General features: G+C 36.4%; 1 protein-coding gene across 2 annotated transcripts in view; it reads left to right on the plus strand.

The window, feature by feature from the left end:
* The window catches only part of LOC126819296 (potassium voltage-gated channel protein Shaw), a 46741-nt gene extending 26926 nt beyond the window's left edge, over positions 1-19815 (plus strand). For both annotated transcript variants that reach the window (XM_050547277.2, XM_050547278.2), the window contains 2 exons: positions 9722-9929; positions 17426-19815. In XM_050547277.2, coding sequence (XP_050403234.2) covers positions 9722-9898 — 177 coding nt within the window. In that variant the 3' untranslated portion in view covers positions 9899-9929; positions 17426-19815. The remainder of the gene's footprint in view (positions 1-9721; positions 9930-17425) is intronic.
* The last annotated feature ends 1468 nt before the right edge of the window (positions 19816-21283 follow it).

The following is a 21283-nucleotide window of genomic DNA, read 5'->3' on the forward strand; positions in this document are numbered from 1 at the left end:
AGAACACGAGTTAAATAACAACTCTTCCAGATCCAAGTGTAGTAAAGACAAGTAAAACGAAATCTTGACCTATAAAAACGAAAGGAAATAGGATCTGTGTTTTAGCCAGATTGTCACAATCATGACATGTTTACTTGTCTAAGTGTGGTAAGTCAGAGGGTAAGGGGTTCGATTCTGTGATGTTGGCCTCAGTTAAATATAGAATGCATGTTATTGCCCACTGTGATCCAGTAAGGTACGTCCTATAAATTACCTATTGTCTTGGCTGGTCTTGGTCTCACAGCTACAGAATTTTGATGGGTGTCGTTCAATGAAGCTTCTCGGTTCAATTGATGCCGCTTTTTCACTGGACGCATCAGTGAGATTGATGTTGTCTTGTGATAATTACATTCAGCTGACATTAGAAATAAATCTTGACACTTTTTGACAGTTTTCTTTTAAAATAAAACAACTTGCATTTGAAGAGGGGCAAATTATGTTACTCTTCAGACCATTTTCATAATTTCCGGTATTTTTTTTTTTTTTTTTTTTTTTTTTTTTTTTGATTGTTCAAATAATTTAACCTGTCCGCGACATTTTACTTGGTAGAAGTGGACGCAAAACCTCAGAAACGAACGAACGGGACACGCTCCTTCTTGTCTGTAAATGGCTCATTTCTAGTCATCGAGTCTGAAAGTGCCAACAATTTTCTATAAATGTTTCATTACGTACATTAATGATGGGCGATAAAGATATGTCTGAAAATAGCCTGACTAATAATCACTTTATTTGGTTGTGACTATAAATGGCAGTATCTGTATGGCAGTATCTGATGGTAATATATTTAAAACAATCAACTAACAATAAGTTAGTAATAGAAGAATTAGCGTGGAACGGTCATTAGGCTTCCTCTGTTTTCAACATATTGATTGAGTTGCTCAACCTGTTTTGTCTCTGACAGTATCAGGGGAATAAACAGGACAACAAAAGAAATATACGAACAATAAAAAAAGTATTGATGAGTAGTCAACATGGCCATGAGACAATGGCCCGTGCTATAAGGTGGCTTCGCGCTATACGATGGTCCGGCGATCTAAGAATTAAAAATGTGGTAAATGAGGCAATGTCCCCATGGTAAAAAAAAAGGAGGTCCCGCGCTTGGGGTTCCGTGCTATAAGGTGGTCCCGCGCTATACAGTGGTCCCGCGATCTGAGAATTAAAAATGCGGAAAATGAGGCAACTGCCCCGTGCTATAAGGTAGTCCCGCGCAGGTTCCGCGCTATAAGGTGATCTGAGAATCAAATATGCGGGAAATTTTCTCGTTTACTACTGGTGATAACAATTAATTGTATTTTTTTTTTTTAAAAAAAGCTATTGGTGATAAGGTAACGAGACCATGGTCCCGCACTATAAGGCGTTTCCCCGTCTTCATCACCTTCAATAGGAGGCTTAAAAGGGAGCCCCCCCCCCCCATCTGAGAATGAAAAAATCCACAAAATGTTCGTGGTAACACAAACCATAAAGTCTAACATATTCATTCAAACTTGGGTATAGCGTGGTTTCGAATCCCCGGTTGTACGTGACAAGGAGTAGGATCGCCTGTCCAACCTCATGGGTTTTCTCCGGGTCCTCTGGTTCCCTCCCACTGCTAAAGACCCCTACGCGCAAGCGAATTATGTAAATAAAATTAAACCATATGTTAGTCCCGAAATGACCTAGTTTGTGTCGAGTGGACGTTAAACCAGATTTTAGAGAAGGAAAAGAAAGATAACCAGCCCCCCATCTGAGAATGAAAAATCCCCCAAAATGTCCGTGGTAACATAAATTCTAACATTTTCGTTCAAGCTTGGGGATAACCAGATTTTAGAGAAAGAAAACAAACATATCCAGTCTGGTGTGATCCTTTTATAAATCATCATGTTAATTTTTCCAGTGCGAAAGATGTGGTTTATGATAATGGATGTTATCGAACTGATTTGGCCATCAATCAAATTCGTATCGATTCACAGAAACCCTCTCTGTTAAACGTATACGTGCAATGGTTTCCAAATATATAACCAAATTACACAAAAGTTATTTTTATATAGACTTAATTACATCAGGAGAGTTTTTTTTAATTATTTTTCTTGGTAACGTGGTGGGCGTTGTGATCAAAATAACTTTCCCGTCATGTCATTCTGGTTTGAGATACAGTGAATCAGGACCGATTGTGTGGTGATGTTATTGAGAGATGAATGTCTCAGGGGCGGATCCAGGATTTTCAGAAAGCGGGGGTGTGCTGCCCCCACTTGGTAGTGAAGGGCAATCAACTAAGTCACGTACCAGCTTGTTTCGGAGTAAATTACGATTTTCAACCTAAACAGACTGTTAATTTGCTTAGCAACATGAGTTTCGGTACCTACCAGCTGAGGGGTGATCATTTTTGTTCTCCTTTCCCGCGATAATATATCGGGCAAAAATTGTTTGCCACCGCAAAAAATAGTGTGTGTGTGGGGGGGGGGGTGCGACGGGTACGCCCCCCCCCCCCCCCGCCCCCGGATCCGTGCCTGTGTCTATTAGTGAGTTGTGTTTCGTGACTAGTTCCATATATAATAATACCCAATCATGGTTTAATCATTTAATATGGAGCGATTTATTTTATGACAATATTTTATACTGTCTAAAGATTTCCATCTTACAGCCCCGAGCTCCCTTTGTGTGTCGTCAGAGATAAATTTCCGTTGTCACCAACATTGAGAATAAACACAGAAATTGAAACATGCGATCTTAGAATATATTTTATTCTGAAGTAACAATATCAATGCCAGTCACGTCAGTCATGCTGAACTTCATAAATATTATAGATGGTCGAATAGTTTAACGCGTGCGTTTGAAATCACAAGGTCTGTCATTGAGTCAAGTGGCGTGGTTTCGATTCCCCGCTTGTATGTGACAAGGAGTATGGTCACCTGTTCAATATTAATGGGTTTTCTCGGGGTCCTCAGGTTTCCTCCCCGTACGTAAGCATGATATCGTAATGTGATAGATAATCATCCCAAGTAAAAATTGTCATTCACGACGGTAGATTTATGGGTAGGGGATGAGGGATACACTATCTGAAGAATAAGAACGAGGCACGGCGGAAGTAGTTCACGGGGTTTGCGGGGATTCAAAGCGGTTTTGATTATTAGCACCTACGTCTATGTAACGGACTGTATCACCGAAACCCAATTCATTACCAGATTGTCTAACTCTTCCCGTCTTCAGTAGCCCTGTTGGTGCAGAAAAAGAGTACTTTAACCCCATTTCATTTGTTACTCCTTCAGTTCTATTCATCAGTATTGTTTTTGGTTGACATAATATGACTCTTAGATGTTCCATTTGACCTTCCGTACATTTCCGCGAGCAAAATAATAAAAAAAGAAAAAAAGAAAGCCAATTAATCCATGCCACTGACGTAAGCTCCTTTTTTTCAGTGAAAAGTCCCGTTTTTTTTTTCTTAGAAAAAATAGACAGACAGAATTCTTCTGATGTTTGATTGATTGTTGATTAATTAATTTTGATATTTTATACGCCCACATTTATAAATTTGATTGCTTGGTGTGTAGCTTCGTTAATTGCTCATAACCCTTCGACAGTTCTTTTGTAGTACATGAACTAGAAATGAAAGATATTATCGAAACCTTTTCATTTTATTATCATATGGGATATAATGTAAATATTAAGAATCGTTTGAAAAATATCAGTGAAAGTTGTTGTTATAATTTCATCAATTAAAATACCACGGCAACTAAGTTATGCAATAATCCGTAAGGATCTATGAAATGAAATGAAATGAAATGGGGTTTAACGTCACTTCTAGACCAGGCTAATGAAGACGACCAGAATGATCTAATACATATATATCGAATATCGAAGAGTCTCGATTGCCACATCTAGAGAGCTCCCCGCCCCACGCTTGGGTAAATGGAACCTGGGCCCTGCAAGGCCGTAACTAGCTCAGAGCAAACGAGGGAGGGGGGGCGGGAAGTGTTCTCAGGGGTGCTGTAAAATTGACGGATAATGTATATCTATTGTTTTTATGGTCGATAATTCTTTCACAGGGGAGGGCGAAACTTTTTGCAGGGGGGGGAGGCTGAATAATAAATTTCATTCAAATGGGCGAAGTTATGACTGTTTGAAGATGTAGCCTTGATCGTTTATTATCGTAGCAACTTGTACTTGACAACCGAGGCTATTGACAATAATCCATTTTATCGTTACACCTTTAACAGGCAGATTTAACTCTTAGATATTGCATCGTTAAAGGAGCTAAGTCGCTAACATTTGGGACCTAGAAATTCACAAAAGTGTGTCTCAACGCATATAATACTGTAATATGAATGTATATAAACTGATTTACATTCAATGGTTTCCGTTTTTACTCCAATGTCAAATCAGTTATGTTCGGCAAAATAAGTCAGCAGTCTCAAGCGAGTGCAAATTTCAAGCGTCTAGTTATTCTAGTCTACATAACTCCATTTGATTTTGTGCAATGTGTCTAGCCTCGTCCCTCGAGTCTCTCAATACAACTGGGGCTGAAGCGCATTATGGTACACGATTCGTGTACCAATGTTAAAAAAATTATTTTATCTTAAATATCGGATATCAGAAGCTCATCTTTTCCCGGTAAGTTTACATCATCAATGTTGATTTAAATTGACCAATAATTCGTGTTTTCGATGTCGAAGATTTTGGAGGATTTTGAGTTACGGACATAGGTCCTTTAAGCTTTCTTGATTAATACGATTTATAGTTCCGAAATGACCTAGTTCGCGTCGAGTGGACGTTAAACTCCACTTCTCTCTCAGATATGTTGACATATCCACTCCGAAAAATAATATTTATTATTTTTAAAAAAATTTGCCGCCCCCCCCCCCCAATTTCTAAAATGTGTCACTGGCAACTATGACCATCATTCAGTTAAATCAGTTAAATGTCACTGTTATGTCAACTTCAATTAGATGAATTGCGGTAATGTCTGGTGTTTAGAAGATAAACAATATATTTAATTTAGTAAATAGTTAATACTGAACTGGGAATAAACCAGAAATTATTGATCTGGACCTAAACCCCTCACTAAAAACATGATAAAATAACTCTACAATATAAATACCTTATATCAATATATATATACAGCAACGGCGTTAGATGAAATCAACAAAAATAAATAGAAATTAAAGGTACATTTCATCGAGCAAAATTAGGTCATATAGTCGATCATCTGGACTAATTTGTATCTGGGCTTATAATGCCAATGGTTGTAGATAAAAAATTTTTTTAACAAAATGAGGAAATTAATGGTACATTTCATCGAGCTAAATTAGGCCATATATTCGATCATCCAGTCTGATTTGCATCTGGGCTTATATATAGCAACTGTTGTAGATAATATAAAATATAATATAAAAACACAGATTTATATGGAAAACAATCACTGATTTTATTTCACACTACGTCTCAACAAGTTCCTCTTGTCGTTCTCAAGTAAGTAATAACGACAAGAGGAACTTGTTGAAACGTAGTGTGAAATAAAATGAGTCATTGTTTTCCATATAAATTTGTGTTTTTATATTATATGTTCAATTACTAATTGCCGTATAAGGATTTGTTGTAGATAAAAGAATTTAATAAGGAGATTAAAGGTACATTTCATCGAGCTAAATTGGGTCATCTGTTCGTTCATCCAGATTAATTTTTGTCTGAAGCTTTCGAATTATAGATTCAAATTGCCTAATACGTCCAGAATATATTTAAGAACTTAATAATTGGAATGTCTACATGTATACATATGACTTGCTATATTAAAATGCGTAAATATTCGAACAGGCATCATCGGAAGTAACGTGACAAATATAAGGTTTTTGGTAAAAATAACAAAAACAATATGTGTATTTCCTTCAATTTAGACATGTTCTCCAATCGATGGTTATGTTTTAAGGATCGCGACTCAGACCACAGGATTTATATCCTTAAAAGTTCTGTGAGGATATTATATCCACTGATATTCCAATAGCACCCTTTGAGGTGGGGACTTTACTAGGATTTTAAATCTGTTTGGCCCGCGATGGAATTCAAAGCTTGGACATCTTAGTCGAAATTTGATATTGATTTTGCAGTCATTTTTTTTTTATTTTTTTTTTATCAATATTTACTTCGATATTTTTGTTTCACAATCTAATTACAGTGTAAATTATAACTTACTTTCATTTTCGTTTTCGTTTCCGACTCATGTTTTGCCTTATTATTTTTTTTACATTTACACTGCAATAAGATCCAACAATGTCTTTAATAAGATTTTGTTCGATTGGCCCGACCTGATCTTCCATCTAGCCAATGAACAGACGTTTTCGCTCGCGGAAGAATGGTTTTAACCAATCATAGTAGATATAATTAAACTCTGAAAAGAATTGATAAGGAAGTGATTAAATCTTCATATAGTGGACCAACCACACCAGTGTGAAATGAAGGTCCAGTGCTGGTTTAACCATTAAGTTAAATAAGCACGTACTTAAGGCATCATGGTAATGGGGACGCCGCATAATCTCTGCTTTGTTAGAACCCAAATTTTAAAATATTCATTTCAGAATATGTAATATGAGTGTATATAAAGTGATTTATATTCAATTTAAAAAAAAAAAACAATTGTAATTTCTAATCAATTGTAATCCGTTCTAAACTTTTTTATTATTATTTTTTCATTTGTGAATCAGCCATTACAATTTACTTTTACATTGGAATTTAGCATATGTTTTTCTTTGTTCGTTGATATTGCGCCCGAAGCGATATGGTACACGAGTCGTGTACCATTTTAAAACGGTCTTAAATATTGGATATTAGTATCCCACATTTTCACGACAACATAACAACACCAATGTGGATTTAAATGGACCAATATTGAATTCTAATTTTTGTTTTTAATTTCAAATATTATGGAAAATATTGAGTTAGACACTTAGCTCCTTTAATGTACGGATTTCAAATCAGCGATGATTGCTTTTCATGTCAGTATATAATTATTCTTACAAACTAACTATTGATTTATATTTTTAATCATTTGGTTATGACATTGAAAGAAAATTATTGGATTATGTTAGAGATATTTTTTCAATTATCCCTAGTTTTAATTATCGGTAAGAGTGGTTCGTCCGTCGTATATTGTCGTCGCTATTGTCCGTCGGTACAGACACACCCTACAGACTTTAGTTCTTTGCAGAGTTTCGTCCAAGTTTCATTGTCTTTAATAATTTAGAGCAGGGGTTCCCAACCTTAGGTTGGTTGCTATATACCCCTTTCAATAAGCCATCATCTGATTGCAACCCTTCCAAGTACAACTTCACCCTCTATTATGAAACATTGTCATTATTTACAGATCAAAATGTTGTAATGAGGGACTGGGGAAACCATTCGTGAGCGTGAAACAGGAAAGACGGTTGGCAATGTGGCTCTAGGTGTATAGATCAGGGATTTATATGTTTTTCATGAAAACATAGCATTTTTTCAAAAGTTTTAAAGTAGTCCGCCATAGGCCACAAAAAGTGCTGCGCGACCCCGTCGAGACCATGAGATTGGGATCCCAGGATTTAGAGCGTGAAAAGTAAAAACTATTCTGTTTAACCTTAAAATTTGGTTAAAGAATCTGCCTATTTATTGGCTAATGCCTCGCCAACTTTCATCTAATTGAATCTTCTCCTCTTTAACGTTCACTGTCCAATTCAATCCAAAGACATTTTAGGTGGACATCGCCAGGAACCTTTATAAAACCCGAAATATTGCTCTTTATGGGTTTGAACGAAAACAATCTGATTAAAATACAGATCAATATTTCGTTTCGTTTCGTTTCGCTTTTTTACACTTTCGATGTACTCCTTAGTGTAGTAAAGACAAGTAAAGCGAAATTTTGAATTATCAAAATTGAAACGAAATAGGATCTGTGTTTTAATCACACTGGGACGAAAAATATCATAATTTGACCTTTAAACCCGAAATATTGCTCTTTTGTGAAACGGTCGATTAAAAAATAGGACTGTTGACGGAAGATATGATAAAATGACCCCGAGGGATGATGCTAAGTTAGCGTATTGATTATGGGTTTACTTGTATCAGCTTCGATCTACATAATAAAACAACTTCATACAAAACAAGTGAAGCGCAAAAAAGTGAAACCAAGCTCCATCAGAACTATCCGTTTTAGTCGTCTGCGGATTTCGCCATATTGATTTCTTTGACAACTTTCCTTTCATCCCTATTCGTGTTCATCCGTGTATTTCAAAAATAACAGGGCGACGGTGATTTACGTCTTTACTTGTTCGTGGTTGATTTGTATCATTGAGATGGTTTATCATTTGATTCGTATCATTTCGGAAAAACAACAGAAAACTAATCTGGTCGTTTCAGCTTATGGGAATTTGGATGGCCGAATGGTTAGCGCGTGCGCGTTGTATCATAACGTCTGTCATTGAGTCAATTGGCGTGGTTTCGATTCCCCGGTTGTATGTGACAAGGAGTAGGGTCGCCTGTCCAACCTCATGGGTTCTCTCCGGGTCCTCCCGTTTCCTTCCACTGCCAAAGACCTTACTATTGAAATAAAATTGAACCATGTGTTAGTCCCGAAATGACATAGTTTGTGTCGAGTGGACGTTAAACACCATTTCTCTCTCTCTCTCTCTCTCTCTCTCTCTCTCTCTCTCTCTCTCTCGCTCTCATTTTAGCTTATACCGCGAAAAATAAAACCTTAAAACATTTTTATTGGGATTTAAAAATCAGATAATGGCCTTTAGACATCCAAGAAATGATATTAAAATACGATTCCCAAAAGTAAAAATACATTTGACATTAAATTGACTTATGATTCCATTTTTTACATAGCCTGGAACCCACGAGTATACTCCTAGACAGAGTATTATATATTATTAAAACGTGTACATTTGTATGGAATGGAGCTTGCCGTGAATAATTATGGACTTTCTGTAGGTTAACGATAAACGATCTGTTGGCAGGAGGCCAAGCAAAAGTTTCTTTACTTAACTTCAGCAAAAGTATAGATTAAAAGGAATATTCAGTAATTGACACAAAACACATAAGTTAGATACCATTTTGGATTCGATATTCGCCAATACAAATGGTCTGTCGTTAAGATATTGACAGGCGATTGCCAGAAATTAATTAAACATGGCGTAAATGAAATGAAATGGGGTTTAACGTCCTACTGTTCTGCTCCGACTGGGCTAATGAAGACGGGCATACGCCATATAGGGGCGCTACGGCCTACTCTTGTATCGAATTCCAACTGTCAAAGGATCTTTTACGTGCACGTCAATATGTACACGGGATCTCGGCTTTCGTCCCATCAGAACGACAAGACAGCTGTCCTTGTCAGGCCCTCAGAATAAAGTAATTTGAATGACATTTTTAATATGTTCATTTTGCATTATCTATTTTTTTTTTTTTAAACTATTCTTGCGAGAATGATAGTTGGAATTCGAAAAATAGTATGCCGGAACACCGCTGACAGGACAAAATGTCCCTTACAGCACATTGCATGGCGTAGGCGCATCTTCAGTAGCCCGGTTGGTGCAGAAAGGTAGGACGTAAACCCCATTTCATCTTTATATTTTTGCAGCATGGTATTGGACTGTCGGACACAAAAACCCGAGGTACGATGGATTATGATATACAATGGTATAGAAATGATTTCTCATTAATGAAATATGTTTTATTTCAGCCACATTTTATGGAGTCGGAACAACTGCTGAATGATCTGAAAGATGCTCAAGAAAAACTACGTCTGGAGAAAAAAAGACAACTAGACTTGATTAACCAGAGAAGAGATCAGATAAGACAACAAAGAACAACTCCTCGTCCATCTCCTCCTGCAGACGCATCCAAACTTGAAACGTAACATCGGTACACGTTTTAATTTCATTTTTAAGGTATGTTTTCTTCTTCTATTTAATCTTTTATTTCAACAATGTTCCATCTGATCTAGCGATTAGCTTGGCATATTTCTAAGTTTGGAGTTCAATCAAGGGGGTTGACGCATCATTATAGGGACAATAACACTCTTGCTGGGTTGACAGCTCCAGAAAATAAAAAATAGCCTTATTCTAAGTACTAGATGTGTTAGTGTCCTTCCTGTTGTGTAAATTATCCATTAAATCCTATTTTACTTGTCCAGAGGGTTCAAAAATATTTTTACGTCAGGCTTTTCAAATCATTTAGTTGAATTTTTCCAATTTTTTAAATTAGGTGTGTTAAGATGAAATTTGTATCATCAATTAATTGGAATATTGTATAATAGTACAATTTGTTGACCAGAATAAAGATTGGGACATATTATTCAGTTACAACAAGAGTGGTATTGAGCCTTTAATCGATCGCAATCACAACCCAGATCAGTAATAAACAGTAATTGTATTTCACACAATTTGTATTTGAAAAAAAACATTAATTTTTCAAAGTTAGATGTTGATATATGAGAAAAATATGACTGACGTTTCAACTTAAAAAGATAGGCCCCCTCGCCCTAACCCTCTCCACAGTTAATTAAGAAAACAGAACTAAAATATTAACGGCAGGTGATTGTCTCTTATTTCAAGAACTATTCAATCACGAATAAGACTGTTTTCTAGGGTACCACTGTTCCAAGATTTTGCTAGAGGGCTTAGCACAGTGACATATGTATCCACATTGTCAGACTCTTGGTCCTGTTTATTTAAGCAAAATATTTCGTAAGTTTCATTTGTCTCGCCAAGACAAAATGTTTCAAACTTCTGAACAGTAGGTTATCTTCCGGTTTGGATTCAATCGGATTAAATAGTGGCTCAATAATAGATTTTAGCCTACACTTGGTCTTCACCGGATTTTGCTATATTCACCATATCATTGTAAATAATGAATCGTTGTTGAACTGATAATCTTTTTAGATATATTCAACTGATAATCCTTTTAGATATACTATTCAAAAAAAGTAGGGGATATTTGATTTTGGGGGCATAATACTAAAATATGCAAATGACTACGAAAAAAGTCACTATAGAACCTAACAGAAGAAACATTTCCAGTTACATGTGACGCCCAAACGCACCAATAGCTACCGCATGGAATGCAGGTGATGCTTGGGATCATCATGGGGGTCCAACCCAAGATTTGCACGACTCTGACTTTGAATGTTACAGTCATTGTGGCATTGAATTCCAGGGTGGAAACATCAGTTTAATTGTTTTAGTGACCAGAAAACAAATTTTGATATGCGTCGGCTTACCCAAAATGAAAGGTTACGTGCACTTGGCATGCTACAGATCGGCACAACACAGGCGGTTGTGGCGCGGACGATGAATGTTTCTCAGTCTGTCATAAGCAGGCTATGGTCCAGATACCGTGATACACAATCTGTACAGGACAGACCACGCTCAGGTCGACCAAGGGCGACAACTCAAGCCCAGGATCGATTTATCCGTACCTTGGCCTTGAGAAATCGTGTCATCACAACAAATCAGATCAGCGCTCGTCTTCAAACAGACACTGGTGTGAGAGTGAGTGGCCAGACGATTCGGAATCGACTGCATAGGGGTCACCTTCGCGCCCGACGTCCTCGCGTGATCCCTTGTTTGAGAGATCATCACATTCAGGCAAGACGTCGTTGGTGTAGGGATCGTCAACACTGGGATAATCGACGCTGGAGCAATGTGATGTTTTCAGATGAGTCAAGGTTCACTGTTGATTTTTTGGACAGACGTAGGAGGGTGTGGCGTCGTCGAAACGAGCGCTTCCAAGACGTTAACGTCATCAGACATGATCGATTTGGGGGTGGTTCTGTTATGGTGTGGGGAGGCATCACTGTTGCTGGAAGAACGGCTTTACATGTTGTTGCAGGGCGTGTTACAGGCCAGTACTACCGGGACAACATCTTGGCAGTCCATGTTGTGCCGTTCGCACGACGTCATGGCCGCCGTTTCATCTTCCAGGATGACAACGCAAGATGTCACAGGGCCAGGATCGTTACAGGTTACCTCCAACAACAGAACATCACCACATTACCTTGGCCAGCACTGAGTCCCGACCTCTCCCCCATCGAGCATGTCTGGGACATGCTTGGACAGAGGTTACGTCAACGTCAACAACGTCCTGCCAATGTCCAAGAACTTGCTGCTGCGTTGCAACAGGAATGGGACAATCTGGACCAAAATGACCTTAGACGTCTCATTAGGAGTATGCCACGTCGGATCAATGCTTGTTTGGCAAACAGAGGAGGATTTACCCGTTACTGACTTGGTTGTGATGCTGTGGTAACTTTGCTGTTTGACCCCGGGTATCATTTTACCCTTATAATGGTCAGTCTGTGCCTTACTTAGTCTAACGATCATTTGGAATAAATCGATGAATGTGAACTTCATTTCATTTTGTCATTTGTTTCTTCGTCAGTTTCATTAGGTGACTTTAATAACACTTAAAAATCAAATATCCCCTACTTTTTTTGAATAGTATATATTCAACTGATAATCCTTTTAGATATATTCAACTGATAATCCTTTTGGATGTATTCAACTGATAATCATTTTATATATATTTAACTGATAATCATTTTAGATTTATTCAACTGATTATCCTTTTAGATATTTTTAACTGATAATCCTTTTAGATATATTTAACTGATAATCCTTTTAGATATATTCAACTGATAATCCTTTTAGATATATTCAACTGCCACAATATTGATAGTTTACCAGGAATAGAACATCAATCAAATGATCATCAGGGTTTTTAGTTGTAATAGTTTAATTCTCAGACAATTTGACAAGATTCTCTGACAATTTGACAAGATTCTCTGACAATTTGACAAGATTCTCGGGCAATTTGAAAAGATTCTCAGGCAATTTGGCAAAATTCTCAGATCATTTGACAAGATTCTCAGATAATTTGATTAGATTCTCAGATAATTTAACAATGTTCTCAGATCATTTGACAAGATTCTCAGATAATTTGATAAGATTCTCAGATCATTTGACAAGATTCTCAGATAATTTGATAAGATTCTCAGATAATTTGATAAGATTCTCAGATAATTTGACAAGATTCTCAGATAATTTGATAAGATTCTCAGATCATTTGACAAGATTCTCAGATAATTTGATAAGATTCTCAGATAATTTGACAAGATTCTCAGATAATTTGATAAGATTCTCAGATAATTTGATAAGATTCTCAGATAATTTGACAAGATTCTTAGATAAACAACCTTCTTTCTGATCTAATAGAAGAATATTGTTGACTTGATGAGGAGGATAATACGCTTCCGTTTATAGTCCGGGGTTGTTTTTGTTTATATGGAATTAATTGGTTTATTGTTCCAATTTAACATGAAGCGACGAATCTCTTTTGTTCCAACTGAGCAATTGACAGTAATCAATTATCCGTACAGTGCCGGGTAGGTTTTTATCCGGTTTACGACACGAATAAACCATTAAAATGGGCCAACTCATTTTACAAACAGTTGTACTCAATGATTTCTCCCTCGAACACGTTGTTTCAATTCCGTTTAATCGAACCCTTTAACCTTTATTTATGTTAAAAGACATTAACAAAGCATGTTAATAACTTAAACTAAAATATTGACATTGTTCATCTAGGTTACATAATTGCTGTATTGTGTAATTTGTTTGGAGTTAAGTAAAGTTCAACCGAGCAATTTGTTATTCTCCTATGACATGTTTCATTGGGATTTTCCGACGTGGTTTCCCCTTGTCAGTGGTACAGAACGGAGAGCCTGGCAGTGACAGCTGTCTAGTCGTTCGGATGGGACGAAGAAACGTGGACTCGTGTATACATTGGTGTGGACGTAAAAGATCCCTTGGCAGATGGAATTCGACATAACCCAGTCGAAGCGGATGTAACACTATTTTAGTGATAACAGAGATCAATTTCGTAAATATATGGTTTATTTACATCAGAACAGAATATAACATCTACATACAAAACAATACAGGAACGTAAACTAATATACAGTAACTAGACTACATCGGGAACTAGACTACAACAGGAACACATAACAAACAATATTAAATCCACCATTCCGCCCCTGTAGTAAAGGGAAAAACAAACTTAAAGGTTTGTGAATTTCAGACTAATCTAGCAACGGCTAGATGTTGTAAAACTTACAGTCGTTGCTTCGGGAAGATGCGTTAAAGATACATTAGATGTAGTTCTCACTATAATTGTTAAAAACTAGATAATGTAAAGAGAATTTGATCCACTCTGAACCGAGAATTTAGCGATTGAATTTTCGGCCATGCCTCGATCATCATTACTAAAGTCGGTACGATAAAAACATAGTCCCGATTATCCATTTCATGATTAACATGAATGAAAGTCAAGCAGCAAATCGGATCCCAATCCAGTAAACATTGCAGGCTAGCGATGACATCGAGAGTTGATTATTAACTGGATAAGTTAATTGATATCTAATTAATAACTTAGATAACATTTCAGGCCTAAAGAAAGACCTGACATAGGCAGATTTAGCTCTTTCATAATGTATGTTTAATAGCCGATAGTTACGTGTATTGTGACTTCTGTATATCTATCATGAGGTCGTCGGGATCAAAAGGTCGTCGGGCCCTGAGACAGCGTAGCTGCCCCCCCCCCCCCCCGATTTTTGTAATTTCTACCTAATGGTGGTCAGTGGAGTGTATGCGATGCCCCTTGGGGTGGCCCAACCTAAATAATTTCAAAACTCATCGAAAAAAGATCACATTGTTTTACAATTTTTTGAAAATGTTTTGTCACCAAATCGCCGGGACCCACGGGCCCGGCCCCGATAAATTTGCCTCTGTTGCCCTCGTCGTGATCCGTCATCAAATTTCGTATGTTTTAAATTAGTGTAATTATATTGATGAAATATCCAAGTCAAGATCATCTCTAAAGCAAATCGCCACGATCCGTTTTTTATCCTATTCATATATAAATTATTGAAACCTTTCATTACGTTGGGGGGGGGGGGGTGGATGGGTTAGTGGTTAGCACGTGCGCGCTGTATCATTAAGTCTGCCATTGAGTCAACTGGTGTGGTTTCGAATCCCCGGTTGTACGTGACAAGGAGTAGGGTCGCCTGTCCAACCTCGTGGGTTTTCTCCGGGTCCTCCGGTTTCCTCCCACTGCTAAAGACCCCTACGCGCAAGCGAATTATGGAAATAAAGTTGGACCATATGTTAGTCCCGAAATGACCTTGTTTGTGTCGAGTGGACGTTAAACCCCCATTTCTCTCTCTCTCTTTCATTACTATATCAATAACACGGGGCAGTATTTCCTACCCACAATGTAGTGCAAAACTGTATTATGTAATATAATATAAATTCATTCCGTAACGCGAGGAAAAAACGCCTGTCTATTGATAGAAGTCGATGTATAACATAATGATCCTGATTAATTTTTTAATATACAATGGATATTTTGGTATCAAAACACGGAGTTTCTATGGTTGACGTTTGATGTCATTTACTTCCAATCGTGATTCTTCGATTGATTTCACAAAACGTGTAAATAATAAATGCCCGAATGACACACATGAGATAGTATCCATTTGATTATTGTTATTATTAATTATTTTTTTTAGAAAAAATTAGTTTTAAAGTATTCGTCCGAGATTACAGATTCTTATCGGCTCCTCTATCCGTTACTGGCTGATGCTATAGACAATTAATATGAAAATAAGACTTTTCCCCCATCTCGGTTCAAAGGCTATTTTAGAATCCTTAGAATCCCCGGTTGTACGTGACAAGGAGTAGGGTCGCCTGTCCAACCTCGTGGGTTTTCTCCGGGTCTTCCGGTTTCCCCCCACTGCTAAAGACCCCTACGCGCAAGCGAATTATTGAAATAAAATTAAACCATATTTTAGTCCCGAAATGATCTAGTTTGTGTCGAGTGGACGTTAAACCCCATTTCTCTCCCTCTTTCTCTTTGTTCGCCGAAAGGAATCGGTTCTTAATCCAGGGTATATTTTTTTTGTGTGAGTTAAACGAATAAATTGTGCGCAGAAGATTCGAGGACGCGTTTATTCTAGCCCTGTTCAGCTTTCTGAATGAAATGAAAATGGGGTTTAAAGGGACCATCCCGATTTTAAGAGAGTCTAAGAGTAAGAAATAAAAGTCCGTGTAATTTAAGCGTCAAAATATAGAGGAATGGTGTGTTGACCGTGTCTCAAAATTTAAGTTCAAAATATTGAGTCGTTTGGATGTGAATATCAAAATTGGTTATCCGAACACGTAACCCTTTTAAGATTTCGGGTCAATTTTTTTGTTGGGTGACCTGATAATCTATTGCCGTTCCTTTGAGGCCCATAGAGTGCATGACCCACATAACGAAAGGTAAATTTCACCTACACGTTATTTTTATAAAATAAAGTCTGGTTTTTATTCAGACACCGTATAATACAGCTTGGGACACTGGTCTCCATTTCCAGCTGAAGACTGACGGGTTTAAGTTGTTTGAAAACGTAACACATATATTCAGCTAGTTAAGGCCTTTAAAACAAAATTAACTAGTTTTATTCTCCAAAATATAATCCAGATTGACCCTTTAACGTCCTACTGGGGTACGCCATGCGGTGTGCTATGATCTGCTCCTATATCGAATTCTAATTTTCATGGGTTCATGAACGTGCACCCCAAGGCGAAACCACGCTGTAAAGTCCAGGGAAACTTTCTAGACGAACACCGGGATCGAACCGGCGCCTAACTCACATAACCACAGCGGGTCGCAGCTATATCTGAAGCGACGTGGTCCTTTTTCGATGAAAAACACATTATCAGTACCTATGATTCTCAAATTCCACGAAATGGCATTATGAGATAGAAATTATATGAGTATCATATGAGATAGAAATTATATAAGTATTATACTAGGTAGAAATTATATGAGTATTATATGAGATATAATTATATGAGTATTATATGAGGTAGAAATTATGAGTATTATATGAGTTAGAAATTATATGAGATAGAAATTATACGGGGTAGTAATTTTATGAACATTATACGTGATAGAAATTATATGAGTATTATATGAGATAGAAATTATATGAGTATTATGAGGTAGAAATTTTATGAACATTATACGAGATGAAAATTATGTAAGTATTGTATGAGGTAGAAATTATATGAAATAGAAATTGTTATTAATTTTTAGAAGCTAGCTTTAAAGCCTGTTTCACACGAGTGCGTCACTAGTAGAGTTTAGTCTACGAGTTACAACAAAACACCCGATTTAAAATGCATGGCTTTATGTTCTCAAGAAATTTAAATATTTAACACCGGATCTAGTGTCGTCAATCTTTTTCAGAGCAGAAACAAAATAATAGGCTTTCTTAATGAGATATGAATAATTGATTTTCGTATTTCCATTTGTGTTAATGGATCGTATTTTTGTATTTCAGAGGCGGAATCAACGATAAAAGAGACAAATACTGGACAAACGCCATCGGTGAAATGTCTACAAGTCGTGAGAGTAAGGTTTAATTCAACAAGAATGTTTACCTGGCGATCTGCAAGATTTGTTCTTGTATGTTGAGTGTGAAACTTTCTTGTATCTCGTACTATTTGAACTAGAAGTGGACAATATGAATATTTTATAGACATTGACTGTATTAGATGTCTAACCAATGTGATAATGATGTCGATAATGCTACTACTGTGTGGATAGACTGCTGGTTATCTGTAAATAACAACCCATATTTCACATTTTACACATTACTGTCAACTATTGATGATTTAACAAATCCGTCCATTGAGATTTTTACGCATATTTTATCCATTTTGTTTTCATACACGAGAGCTTTTCTTAAATATATGTACACAATTGCTAGTCTTTTATCCATTATTTGTGATATTTCATACTTTTTAACACCATTTAACACCATTATCATTTTAAATTTTTACAGTAAATTGTGACGTTTTTTGTGTACAATGTAAGAATAATATTTTTGCAGTTGACTGCTTTGTGTAATACTGATAAATGGACTTGGGGCGCTTTTTTCACCCTATAAATTATACACTTTCTAGAACCATATATTTCTAGATTGTAAGAACCCATTAGTAAATATTGCATACATGTACATATGTATACGTAAAATACAGATGTGACGCCATCCTTTGATGTTGGCGTACCATTATTTCAAATAATGGTGCGGCGAATGTGCCAAGTGTACATTATTTATAATAGTTGAAGTTTTTGACCCGCGTGACGTATTTCATTGCAAAGGACATGCGAGTGTCTGTATTTTAAAGTTGTTTAATGGTCTCGAGCTAAAGACATTGCGTAATATATTGAAACAACACGAAACAACACCAATATAATACGCAATGCCTTAAGATCGAGACCATTAAACCACACATACTTGCCGTCACAATGTCTTAATTATCCATGAATTGATTAATACTAGCTTAATATTTTCCGTGAAATCTGAATCATCGATCCCGGATGATCGTAGTTTCAAACGGATTCACGGTCCCTCAAATGGCGATAACCGGCTTTAAATGGGTTTATATTGAAAGTGGGCAACATTGTACAATCAGCAGCTTGCATGTCGAGAATTTTGCAATGGCCAAATCAAATGGTTTTTAAATCCGAAAATGGTGGATTTTGCGGTTTGAATCGTGTTGTTTTTTTGTTGTTTTTTTTTATTAATTTAATAAAATCATTTTAAAATGATTATTGTTTGGATGTAAATTATCATAATATTGAAGATGTATGTATGCAGATAGTTTTCTGCTACATCTACCTACCGGGTCTTTATTTTTTATTTTTTTTTTTTTTTGCTTCAATTAGACATTTATTCACATGCCAAGCCCATAATCAATATCTACACCACCGAATAGCTTAGATAATGGGTTGATTAGACAATGCCCGCCATATCTTCGTTAAACAATTATATGGACGCCACTCAAGAACACTGACAACCGAGACATCATTTATTATCGCGACAAGGGTACTTGACAATCAAGAATATGATCTGTCGAGCGACAGTGCTCTTGTCAAAACTTCAAACAATCATAACTTCCCTCATACATAATAAATTATCTTTTTTTTAAAGAATGAAATGAAATGGGGTTTAACGTCCTACTGTTCTGCTCCGAACTGGGCTAATGAAGACGTTTTTTTTAAAAAGATACATTAGTTAAGAGTTTAATAAAGAGTTGGTCGTTCTTGCTATAATAATATCAAAAAAAGAAAATATTGAAAATTTCATTCAAATTACTTCATTCTCAGCCAAGTTATCATTGTTTGTAGTTTTGACAAGATCTGTGCACAGTGGTAACCAGGGCACTGGTATAATCGGGACTTAGCCTCGCTTTCCCATTTTTAAATTAAATTTTTAAATGGCGAACCGTTCTAATCTAGTTAAAATCTCGAGTATCCGATACTATCGAGGGTCGATTATGGTCTTGTTTTGTTAATAAATGTCTAATTAATAGTTTATATAACATTTCAGGCCTAAAGAAAGACCTGCAATAGGCAGATTTAGCTCTTGCATAATATATGTTTAACTATTATACCAAAAACAACCAGCTCTTGATCTAAATCTTACATAATGCATCTTTAATTTGCATATCATCTTCAAGTCATTATCCATTACTGTAATTTACATTGCTTCACGTTCATCACTTCTTCAATTTTATCTTTCATTTACGGAATGAAGTCCGCAGAATGATTTTATTCTTAAGGGAAAGATTTGACCAAGATTATTTTTTCATTATATTTATTATGTAAATCTTGTTATTTATTGGTTATTTGTTTGTTAACTATTATATGAGATTATATATTCTAAACCACATCAATCACTGCTGAGAAATAAATTACATTTTAAATCATCTTTGTTTCAAGTTCTTCATTGGCTGTATAGTTAGTTTGGAATCGCAGGTTATAAGCAATCCAAAGTAGATTTATCCCGTGGGAGCCTCAAAGGCTTTACGCCTAAACCTGAAGGACGCTTTAATCCTAACCAGAATAGTGGGTGCATGTGGGGTTGACCAGTACAAATGTTGCTTAGTCGTCTACTGTGGACACGTAATGGAACCTTTGGCCCTGGTTTCTCAAAATATTCTCAGACTTAAGTTAAGAATTTACTCAAAATTGTTCGCCTTATTTTAACCAAAATATAGCCGTTTATAAAACTTTTGTTGTTTTAATGTATCAAAATACACCAATAAGAAACTATGTGTTTCTGGAGTTTTGTGTACCTGGATCAAGGATATTTCCCATAAACAGTGAATGCTTTGTGAACCTGGGGACTGCTCCATTATTATGTGCAAAGTTTGTGTTTCTGGGTCAAAGATATTTCTCATTATATAGCAGTGAATGAAAGTTGGGTAAATTCTTAACTTAAGCTTGAGAATGCTTTGCGAACTCGGCGCCTGCTTCTTATTATAGCATTGCGCACATGGCCATAGAAACATTTAACAGTTTATTAGTCTCAAACTAATAAAGTATTTTGTTACGAGATGTTAAAGTAGCTAAGTCTCTAACTCAATAGCATCAAAAGTCTTCGAAATTGAAAACACGAATTATTTGTCAATTTAAATCAACATTGATGTTGTGGTCTTACCGCAAAAAGATGGTCTTCTGATATCCAATATTTAACACAAAATAAACATGTTACTATTGGTGCACGAATCGTGTACCAAGGGACTCTAAGAACGAGGCTGGACATATTGCATAAGTCATGTTATACGGTGACGTCATGTTCTTATCTGGAGAGCATGCCAGACGGTAGATATTGCCATTAGATTTAGACTTCTGGTCTATTTCGTCGAACATAACTAATTTGCAATTAGAGTAAAAACGGAAACGACCGAATGTGAATCAGTCTATATACATTCATATTACATTTTTATATGCGTTGCGACCCAATTGTGTCAATATCTAGGCCCAAATTTAGCACAATTTAGTTTTTCTTCTTTTACCCAGCAGCCGAATAATGTTGTAGGCGTTGAGATGGCGAATAAATATATGTTTACCTGTTAAATTGACACCAGTGACGATGCCCTGTATGACAAGAGTTGTAAATATTATATGGGATGTTCCTGGTTATTTGATACGGGATTACTGTCGTTGATGAAAGCTCCATACATTAAACAAATTATATTTATAGCACGGCTTTCATGAGTTAACAGGTTTAAACATCGAGGCCGTAGGCTGAGATGTTAAACCTGTTAACGAATGAAGCGTGCTATAAATGACTTGTAACATTGACACCTGCTCAACATGCTTGTTGTTATTGCACAGAAAACCCACC

Source organism: Patella vulgata, chromosome 4 (genome assembly GCF_932274485.2).
Source record: "Patella vulgata chromosome 4, xgPatVulg1.2, whole genome shotgun sequence".
NCBI lineage: Eukaryota > Metazoa > Mollusca > Gastropoda > Patellidae > Patella > Patella vulgata.